This window comes from Porites lutea, chromosome 8 (genome assembly GCF_958299795.1).
Source record: "Porites lutea chromosome 8, jaPorLute2.1, whole genome shotgun sequence".
NCBI lineage: Eukaryota > Metazoa > Cnidaria > Anthozoa > Scleractinia > Poritidae > Porites > Porites lutea.
The window spans coordinates 29,139,024-29,149,983 of NC_133208.1; the positions used below are offsets into that span (position 1 = coordinate 29,139,024).

General features: G+C 39.9%; 1 protein-coding gene and 1 pseudogene across 1 annotated transcript; one reads left to right on the forward strand and one right to left on the reverse strand.

Moving 5' to 3' along the window:
* Window positions 1-286: 286 nt before the first annotated feature.
* Window positions 287-4,739, reverse strand: LOC140946269 (progestin and adipoQ receptor family member 4-like; annotated as a pseudogene).
* A 45-nt stretch (window positions 4,740-4,784) lies between these two features.
* Window positions 4,785-8,872, forward strand: LOC140946277 (COX assembly mitochondrial protein homolog). Its single transcript, XM_073395366.1, has 3 exons — window positions 4,785-4,913; window positions 6,134-6,224; window positions 7,823-8,872. The coding sequence occupies exons 1-3, from the start codon at window positions 4,811-4,813 to the stop codon at window positions 7,914-7,916; spliced, it is 288 nt and encodes a 95-aa protein (XP_073251467.1). The 5' UTR covers window positions 4,785-4,810; the 3' UTR covers window positions 7,917-8,872.
* The last annotated feature ends 2,088 nt before the right edge of the window (window positions 8,873-10,960 follow it).

Here is a 10,960-nt window from a genome sequence, read left to right on the forward strand (position 1 = left end):
CTCTTTAGTGGGGGAAAAAGCGAAGAACGTGGAGAGCGCGAAGGAAAATTAAAGGCCAAACGAGCTGGAGCTTGAGAAGGGTTAGGGAAGGGATGTCACACAGCATATTTCCGCCCCTCAGTTCTTTGCTCGGCTCGCTTTAATTGTTTGCCGATTTTTGCTATATAGTCAGGCACGTGGTGAACTTTCTGCTAACATGCAAACAGTTCTTTTTGGACAATTCTTTTCAGCAGGATCGGAAATGAAATAGCATATAAAAATTAGGTATTTCAAAAGCAGCCTGAGCGAAGGGAACAGCCAGCCGAAAATTAGAAGGATTTCTCTTGCCACACAAACCCGACAAATCGTAAAATCTTTTCCTTAATCATTAGGGATTCAAATTTTCTGTTATGAACAGAAGAGCCGCGTAATGCGTAAGGGAAAGGGAAAATCTAGCTTGGGTCATTCATTATTTGATCGACTTATATTTTCATAATAGCTTTTAATTCGACTTATTTTTACCTTATCGTCTGTTATGCGCATATGAAAATATTTGTATTGTATATACGCAATATAAGTTTAATATTTATTATTATTATCATTATTATATCAGGCTATGCAAACACAGAAAACGTTTTCTATAGCTTATCAATGGTAGTGCTAATCATAAATGTGTTGTGGGCAGATGGGCCTATAACTGTGGGGAGGGGGAAGTGGCAGGTTAAAAATGGCAGGGTCTATAAACAGCAGTTTACAGTCATAGATTGGCTGACTAAGGGTGGATTCATTTGCCACATACGTGTATAGCTGTCACGTTTGCCTGCTGGAATTTTTATTGTTTCTAAGCCTAAAAACAATTTAAAAAATTCCAGTGGGCAACTGCGATAACTATACGCATATGCTGCAAATGAATGCACCCTAAATGACTGATTAATTGTGTCGTGGAAATATACCTGTTTTTACTATCTGTCACGTGAAACTTACTCAAAGTACAATGATAGAGCAAAAACATTTTGACCCTTCATCGATGTTGCCTGCAGCCCGTAACGTTTGCTTATTACTAGTATTAATACTAAAAAGTTTTTGAATCAGTGACAAACAGCATCTTGCATCCAATTGAAGTCACGGACAGAACCAACGTGTAAACAATAAACGCTGATTACTGTTAGAACATGCATAATCTGGTGACTGTTGCCAATATAATCGCACCTCCCAGGAAACCACCTCTCTGGTATCTTGGCAACGTTGAGTGTGCCACCAACGAAAGCCAGCAGATCCATGCAGAGGTAATATGGGATGGGAGTAATGATGGTAGTCCAGTTGAAGGCATAAAGGGACAGCCGCACACAGATGAAAAAGTATCTCATTACTCCAAATACTATTAAAGGCTTAAACCTTTCCTTTGCACTGTTTGCTTTCAGAATTAGGAAAATAGACAGCAAAGAAACTATCATGTAAAATGTCAAGAGAAGGTTCCCCAAAATGGCATACAATACAAAGTTGCTCGAATTCCGCAGAGACCACCAAATGCATTTATTGCCCAGACTCCACAGACGTCGAAAGTGAGAAGCTGTTGATAAGTGTCACAACCTCCCTGATGGCACATAAATAAATGATAAATAGGACTTGCAAAGAATGGAGCAAAACAGGAAAAGAAATGAAAGAAAAACCATATTGGGTCTGCCAGACAAGCAGCACTTGCCGTTAGTGGAATCAGAACCAAGATAACAGCACATGGGATTCCTGAAATAAAAATGAAAGAATGAATCTAGTCTTAGCAGCAAAAGTGAAATAACAGCTGTTTCAAACATCCTGCTACTGCATGCTGCACTAAGCTCAATTGATCAAATTAGATGTGACTTAAGCAAGGCAGTGGCACAACGTTTTTGAAACCATGTTGTGCCACTGACGTGAAGCATGCCTTACGTCTTGAGTTAAATCTCTTCTTATAGGGCTATGGGGTATAGAATGGTCTTTCCAAAGCAGGTGAGTCTCCAGTGGCGGATCCCGACCTTCAGATAAGGGAAGGGGGGAGGGGGGAAGGGCAGTCATCCAGACCCCGAGATAGGGGGGGGGGGGCGGGCCTTTTTCGGCTCATCAGGCCATTAGGTCTAAAAATAAGGGGTGGCCGCGCCCCTCCCCTGGATCGGCTACTGGTCTCCCAACTCAAACAGAGTCTTTTTTGGCATTTAGAATTTATTCAAGTCTCAGAATCTCAAACTCACTAGAATATGGATCATCTTGAAAATTATATAGGTCTTCAATATCATAAAACTCTTGATATAGCTATTGAAGTTCAAAGTAAATGTTTTTCTGTTTTAGTGTCTAACATCAGCCGAGACCTGATAATTTTCTTATGAATTTTGCATTTATCATTTCAAATTGTCTTAATAGTAATGCCAGTATTTAGAGTCTTATGCTCAGGCTCGATTTTTTTTAAAAAAGTTAAGTCCTTGGATGATTATAAATAACCCATTTTATTTCTATGCCCCTTCTTCAGCTTCTTGTGTGCCTGGCGATGGGAACCCTGGGCCCAGTTGTTCGAAGGCTGATTAGCGCTTAACCCGGGGTTAAATTTAACCCAGGTTTTTTTTCTTGTGTTCAAAAGCATTTTCTCTGATAATTTTCTTTGATATTTTTAGAGCTTCCAATCATCAACTTGTAGACAGAAAAACTAAAACTGAAATGCTTTTTAAGCTTTCAAATCTAAATTCAACTCTCTCACTAACCCTGGGTTATCTTAACACAGCTTTGAACAACTCGGCCCTGTTCTTAAGTTACAACGCCCGTACGGGCGGTGACAACTCTAACAAGGCTGTTTGGGCAGTCCTATGAATAACTTCATGTCCTCCCGGAAATTCCGTCGACCATCCCGAATTTTTCAGTGGCATTCCCTATGAATGTTTTAACAATTACAATTAAAATTTTGATTAGAGATTTTCTGCAGCTTCTTGTTAATTATGTAACTTGTTAATTAACTAGCCTTAGTTATTTTTTCGTTTAGAGGGTATCATGTTAACACAGAAAGACTGTCAAACTTTTTAAGTATATAAAATCGTTTTTTTGTTGTTTTTTAATCACCAATGAATCAGGCGAGCAGTGAAGGGGCCAACCACTAGGGGGGTTTGGGGGCATGCTCCCCCAGAAAATTTTGAAATCTTGGTGCTCTGAAATGCCATTTCTAGGTTTCTGAGAGGACAAATTCTGTCCAAAATGTTCTCTAAATCAATTGTCCTTTTAATGCTTATTTTTTTGGCGTGACTTCGCGTAAAAGGAGTCAATTTTATTTTATACAAGTTGTGCGGTTTTTGAAATTGCTCTGGATATCACTTTCAGCTAAGTATACTCTGTGTGGTGTCATTGTACGAGTATCATAAGAATTCATTTGAAAATTTCAGAACAACTGTCGAAATCTGAAATTTTCCTTTCCCGAATGCATATTAATCGGGATTCGGGATTTTTGAGCAAAATCGGAAGGACCCCGACAAGATCAGGATGATTAAAGAGTCTTCACAGACATACTACATTTTATGGCCTCATTTGTGTTTAACAAGGTTAAATGAGTTTCGTTTTTTTCTTACATACTTCTTACGTACTTCTTTCAAGTTTTCAAGTATGCAATCAGTGGAATGTGCTCTCAAAACTCGTTAAGGTGCAGCGTAAAAATACCCCTGAGCTAATGAATGATGGGATCTGGTGTGAACTGAGGACTGCACGTGGTCAATCGCACTCGAACTTCATGCTACTTTAGTTGGAAACGTTGCTGATTGGTCTTTTCATATCATGGGGAGTTCAGCTGTTTTCAAGTGTCAAAATACATAGAATACAGCGCGTACAGTGGGTGCATATCACTTTTTATTATATGGAGGAGAGTGTTTTACTGAGAACTAAACCACTCGTAGATTTCATACGCCACTTCATCCGGGACCCGAGTGGTGTATTTTCCGTATGTCACCTTTGTGAGTGTCGTATCGTTCAATGACGTCACGATTCCCGCCTTTTGCTTTTGTTGAATTGGTTTCTCCATATAATAAAAAGAACATTACACGTTGGCTTGAAGATATGAATTTTATGTTCTCGTGGCAAGATCAATATCTCACTCGTTCGCTTCGCTCACTCGTGAGATATTGTTCTTGCCACTCGAACATAAAATTCATATCTTCTCGCCACCGTGTAATATCCTCTATATATATATTGTTTGATAACATGTAATATCAAATCTTTGCTCAATGTCCCGAAAATATCTCATATTTCCCGAAAAATTTCCCAGGTTTCCCGATTCCCGGCAAAATCTCCAGATTCCCGGAATAAATTTGTTTTTCTCCCGAAACAGCCCTTGTTAGAGCTGTCACCCCCCGTGCCCGTGTTTTTGGATACTGAAACCAGCTGCATTTTATGGCTTCATGTTTACTTACCATGAGAATAAATATTAAAGCTTTCGTTATGAATGTAGAATAGGCTCTCCACACACTGACCAGTGGACAGATTGCATCGATATCCATTGAGAATGTATTTGTTAAACTGTAACCACGGAGGACAAGATTCCAGTCGGTGAAGCCTCGTGTTGTTGTCACTTTTTCTATTTTCCACAAAGTGATTGTTTCTAAAATGATTTCTGTGAGTCTCTTCCTGCATGCTTCCTGATAGATTTTGGACGAGTTCTGAATTTCGCGGCGAATTAAAGGAGAAAATAAAAGTGAAAAGTTATGAACTAAAACAGAAGAACTATTTCACAAACCTCAACAAACTAAACAAACTAACTCGAAGCCAGTGTGGTTCTCAGATCTCCAGGGTTTCGTCTGCCCCTCTTGCAGTATGGGTAAAATCCAATATGGCTGCTACAGACGATAATTTGAGTGAATTTGAGAAAGACGCGCTTATTTCTAATATGATGAAGGAGAAAGCTAAAACTACCTGTGATTCGGTCGTGAAAGGTTGGTAGCTTTGTCGATAAGAAACATAGTAAAATAGGTTCGGTCATATTCCATAAAGAAAGACAGACCTGCCAACCCCCAAATTGAGGCAAAAAATGGGCTCATGCTCGGTGTAAAAACCTGTGAAACTCACGAGTGACGTGAAACAATGAACACAAAGAGGCCAATGAGAAGACAACACAATAGAGCCAAGGAAAGTAATAGCTAGAAAACAAAGAAAACTTCAAGGGTTTTTACACCGAGGTAAACCCCCAAAAATGTGAGATTATCCTGAGCCTGGAGCTGGGAAAAGTAGTGAGAAAAAGGTAAAACGTTGTGAGATGTTGAAGGACCTCCAGTTGGGATCACCTATCACTTTGATGCGAGAGCTGTAAACATCAGGTCAAGATCAATAAATTTACGATTAAGGTTTTGTAATTTCTATGTTTTGTTGGTGGCCATCTTGAAACAAGAGATTTAGGTCTGCACATTTGGTGGCAGTGGCAAGTTGTGGTAGGCTAAGATAATCTAATCAAATGTGACCACTAGCATTTTCTTTGGATTGAGCTGGCTATCTATTGATATCTGACTAGGAAACGAACCCTTCAACTCCAAAATATTTTTAGAGTTTGACCTTTAGAGAAACTGTAGGAAATCATTTGCCAACTCGTGAGAGCATGAGATATAGCTCGTGAAATCAAAAGACTCAAGACAAAGTCATGAGACTTGTTAAGTCTGGAAAGACATGAAGCTTGCTGTATAAAAGACCGTTCCATATAATATCCTCACCCACCCCTGGCCCTAACCCCCCTGGAGGTACAATTGAATTCTACCGTAAGAAAAAAAGAGGAATTTTACCCATCAAAGTGCCGACACATTTGTTTATTTAGAGAGGGAAGTATTATTGGTCAAAGATACTGATGAAATTACCCTTTCGGAAAACCCACATAATTCTTCATGAGTATGAGTCTAAACCTATATTTTATGGAAGCCTTCAGGGGTTAATGCAATTTTATTTAATAGTCAGGGATAAGAAGAAAAGGTAATTCCTCAACAGGGGGGTGAGGTATGGATATTAAATGTAATAGCCCTACGACTCTTGAATCGATCTTGAAAACCTCCTCACTTCCTTCTAGGAGTTCCCTGTACCTGAGAAATCTGACATTAATTTTAAAGTGTATATAAAAATAATGTACTTGTCACGTTCATGATATATTTGCTTGTTGTCATTTTTTTTCTAGCCTTTACAAAATGTGCACATCAGCGAACATTTTCTTTAGCATGGGCGTGTCGCAAAGAACACAAGGCCATGAAGGACTGCATGGAAAAATTGTAAGAAGTATACGTAATAACTAGTCTTTTTGGACTGAACACCTTTCAAAGACTACATTTTGTATTAGTTGGTTGTGTGTGCTTCAGTGTACAATTCTGGTCTTGTTTACAAATTTTGTGGCACACTAATCGGTAAAACGTTGATCCCATCCCCATACGCTTGCTGAGAACTGCTTGCAGTTCCCAGCCAACAGCTACGACATGTGTACAGTGGAGCTTGCACTTAAAGGAGTGCTTTGCACTCGCCTCGGCAGTAAAGGCAGGGTCTGTGATCATTAGTGAGACCGTGCTGGCTATGCCATGCTGATGAGTCCTAACAAGGATGAAACAGCTGTCCATGGCTGCCACTGCCGAGGTGATATGGTTGTGCACATGAGTAAGGTACTGGCCATACTGCAGAGTTGGCAGTGTGTGCTTCAGTGTATAGTTGTGTAGTCCTAGCAATCCTCTTTTTGAAAATCTAATTCCATAATGTTAGTTTAAAAAATAAAATAAGTCTGTCTGTAAAGTGAAATGAATCGGGGTCGTGAAATAGGGTCTCTTGTCTTAATCCTTTAAACCCTAAGATCAAAATTTGAATTCTCATTTGTCGCCCTATTCATTTCCTAAAGAGGTAGTAGGGAGAAGTTGATAAAATATCAAGCAAATTTATCTTGTGTGTCTGTAATTCTCATGACCACTCTGTTTTACAAAGCATTGATATTACAAGGAGAAATTTGATGCTGATCTCTCTCTCTTAGGGCTTAATGGGTTAAACAAGGTAGTGAAATGAATAATTTTGTCTAAAAGGGTCAGGGTTTAAAGGCAGCACTAGCCTGCATGGCAGGTGTTAAAAGGGGAAATTTGGGCGCACGAGAGTGCGCCTGGAGAGCCTGGAGAGGGAGAAAGGAAAGGATTGCCTTTCCTTTCTCTATCTCCAGGCTTTCCCTCTCCCTTTCTCCAGGCTATGGCAGCACCCTCTACCCAAACTTCCTATGAGTCTTGGTCCATGCCAAGACCCCGTCATTGGACTGGATCCATCTTCATCAAGTGATGAGAATGGGTCTTTGCGTTTTTTTATTGCCATTAGGGTTTTTAAAGAGTTTTCCCCTGATAATGCACAGGTCTTCTTTAGCTTTACTCTTGTCAAATAGTAATAATTACTAGACTTCAGCAAAGAACAAGGCCATTGATAACTAGCATATACAACTATCAACAACCTTGTTCTTTGTTGGGGTCTTATCCAAAGAAACAGTGATCGCATTGGGACATTTTTGGTCTCAGTACAGCTCTTTTTCCTCAAGCTACAATAGTGTCCCATTTGAATCCCCCTTGCAATGTGGATCAGTTCAGTGGTGGATCCAGGGAAGGGGCCCGGGGGGGCTAGGTCCCCGCCCCTTATTTTTTTTTTCCAAAATGAGGCCCGAAGGGCCGAAAAAATTTATTTTGGAGACCGGCGCCCCCCCTTATCTCAGGGTTTGGATGACCAACCCCCCCCCCCGTATCTGATGGTCTGGATCCGCCACTACAGTTTGCAGTGTTTGCGAGCAGATTCCCGCGTTTTGTGCATATAAATGAAAAGTTTACACTAAACATCTCTATTTCTCCCTTATTTTCAGTTACAGAAAAACAGACTTTCAGTTATGGAAGGAGGAATATTTAAGAAATGACAAACGTGATCAATCAACGGACCATGAAATGTGGAACAAGTAGACAGTCACCTTTTACTGGCACGTTAAAGGGCTGTAATGCAGTTAGCTACCTGGTGTTGTCAAGATTGAGATCACAGTTATCACACAGATGTTAACTGCTAAGAGATTTTGATATGGCAGTTAATTCAAAACGTTTTGCCCTTACTTCAGGGGCCCTTTTTTTTTTTATCTGTGAGGAAGGGATGGGTGGGGAGGCAGCGTGTTCTCATAGGCCATGTAATGTATTTTGTTGAAGGTTACCCAACTATGCAAATCGGGAAGGGAGTTGAAACTTGGAATATATAAATAACTGAAGAGAGAATAGCCGGAGTATATATTTAAAGCGGGCAAAATGTCTTAAATCATGCCAAATAATGTTACGTTCTTCGTGTTGACAAACTAGACTTCTTCGTGGAGACAAACTAGACTGAACAATAAACTTTGAAGCTTATTTGCACGGTATTCCGGTTTGCGAAGTATAAACCTTTAATGTGTCACTGTGTTTTTACCTTTGGCTTGTAAGAGTTTTTTCCCCTTTTGCGGATTGACGAAGGTAATACAGCAAAGTTCAAATGCGTTAGTGCTGCTAATTTTTAGCATTAAATGAAGCAAGACAGATTTTACAGGCTAAGAGAGTACACTGCATAATAGTTTCCCTTCACTCGTCTGTCACAGCCTGACTTCTTCAGTAGAGAATAACCCGCTGAAAACAATCGTTACAATTTCGTTTCTATAAATTCAATGTATTTAAAAACTTGAATCTAATTACAATATTATTTGTAACTTGAATCCTATATTTTTACCGCACTAAAACTTTACATTTTGCCCGAAGTTGCTTTGTGTGACAATGGTTAACATAAAACTAAGCTCTTGCATTACTCCGCCATGCAGCCATTATCTTTCCACGTTTATTTCATTTTTAGGTTTAACTGTAGCACGAGATCTAAACTTCGAGCGACCATACTGTGAAAACTCAACGGAAAAATACCACAACAGAGCATGCAACGAACAAGAAGCTGCTGGCCATTGGTACTTTGACTCCATTGCACAGGTCGCTGTGGCAGCAGTTGACATCACACTTTGTTACCTTAACCCCAAACAGTCCGGCAAGTTTGCAACTAGCTTCGTTGCATTTCCATTTCACAACACAGGCTTTTTGGAAACTCTTCTTAGCTTGGCCTTGCTCTTCCACTTCTATGTCTACCTTTGCACAGGTATTTGATTCGGGAGGACATGTCGTATTTTTCCCAGGAACACAGTCATCCCAACTCTTTGTCGAGGTGCACTGGTAGCACTTGATGCCATGTCCTGCAAACCAAAGCAGAAAATTGCTATTTCTAAACTTTCAGAGCTGAATCAGTTTCTCAATAGCCTATGTCCGGGGTAGCTGTATTTGTCGTTTTCGATGCCTGAGAAAAGGAATAACTTTGAAAAGACACACCCGGTGCCAGCAGAGCCTTTGTTTCGGTTGCTCGATTATTGGCGTACTCGAAAAAGACTCTGCATGAATAGTGGTATCTTTGTCGAACATGCGCTGTATGTTGCTAAGATACATATTTGATACAGTTTTGAATCCAGGCCTAATTGGTGTGCGCTTGGTGCAGCGGGCTCAGTTATGACTTGCCTAGTCCATGTACGGCGTTTTCCCAGTCCAATTCGGTCAATTCGTTTCGGTGACGTATCCGAGGCGAACGGGCGGGGAACATTTTCGCATGGACCACGTGACCCGAAACGCTTTGGCCGCGAGGAAAAATGAGGCCTAGGGACTAGGCAAAGTTATGACCATCTCTTTATCATTAAACGGATGCTCGCACTCGAAGAAACCAGTTTGACAAGAGAAAACAAGATTGACTAGTCCAGAAGTTTGGGCTGCGGCTACTTCCAAGGTTTGACGTGATTCAGGCCGAGCCTCCTTTTTTCCTCCTCGCCAAGAAGAAGAAGACAAAAGGAAGCTCAGTTCGTAGGGATGAAAAGACAGTGACTGCATATGCCGCATGTGGAATCCGAGCTTAAAAAAAATAATATTTCTAATAAGTATGTTGACCGGTATGGTATAATGTGGAGCGAATCGACTTTCTGGCGAAACGTTTGAAGGGGAAGTGTCGCCAAGAGTTTGAGCTACTTGAAAATCTAACTGAAGTTTTTAAGTTTAATTGATTCCATCAGTAATTGTACATAAAAAAACAGAGGGGATAGGAAGGACTGACTTAAAAGGATCGAGGCTAAGTTTTTCAAATTCAGGTATGTGCTTTTAATAAACTGAAAACACCACTTATCTTGGTTTCTGTCACCTTGTAGAGAAGGAACTGATCATGATCCTTATCTTGTGTTTAGTGGCTTTTTTTCCCAACAGAATTCAAGCCTATTACTACAGGGGCAACACAACTGTAATGAATTGGCTTGCGCATGTACCAACTTAATGACCTTAATTGTCACCTGAATTCAGACGCGCCAGCCAGAACTATAATTACCAAGAAGCGATTGGCATCTTGATCTGTTACGTATGCCAATATCAAGACAGCTCTTTTCGTTAGAATATGACGAATTCTTAAAACTTGTGGTGAAAATTTGATATTGATGCTCAATATATTGATTAAGTGCTTCTTCGTATCTTTTAATCTTTGAGTTCCGCTAGTTCGGCATGTTTGAAATTGGTACTTTGCATAGTTCCGCAGAGCTCCTCGGCTTCTAAAAGGCTATATATAGGTGACGTCATTTTTTTGTATTGGCGAAACAATTTAATAACCGCATTGAATAAAATATCCAAATGACTGCTTCAAACTGTAAAAAAAAAAAAAAAAAAAAAAAAAAACAAAAGGAAGAAAGAAAAAGGAGAGAAATACTTGTATCAAAAATCTAAAACAGAGAATGGATGGGGTAAACTGGAAAATAATGCTTAAAGCACGGATTCCACAACAGGTAAACTTGAAAAATTAAACAGCAACTTCTTCCTTCCGAGTTAATTTGCAGTGTGCCAATTTCTTTGAAGTTGACTTGGAAATGATCTACTGCAGGCAAAGAATTCGTCAAAAATAGGCTTTTCCCGTCCTGGATTCGCATCTGTTA

What these genes read in the sequence shown, in the direction of transcription:
- LOC140946277 (XM_073395366.1), top strand. Translation starts at nt 4,811, where the DNA reads ATGGCTGCTACAGACGATAATTTGAGTGAATTTGAGAAAGACGCGCTT. An exon ending in CTGTGATTCGGTCGTGAAAG is followed by an intron (nt 4,914 to 6,133) that starts GTTGGTAGCTTT and finishes TTTTTTTTCTAG; the next exon opens with CCTTTACAAAATGTGCACAT. An exon ending in AAGGACTGCATGGAAAAATT is followed by an intron (nt 6,225 to 7,822) that starts GTAAGAAGTATA and finishes CCTTATTTTCAG; the next exon opens with TTACAGAAAAACAGACTTTC.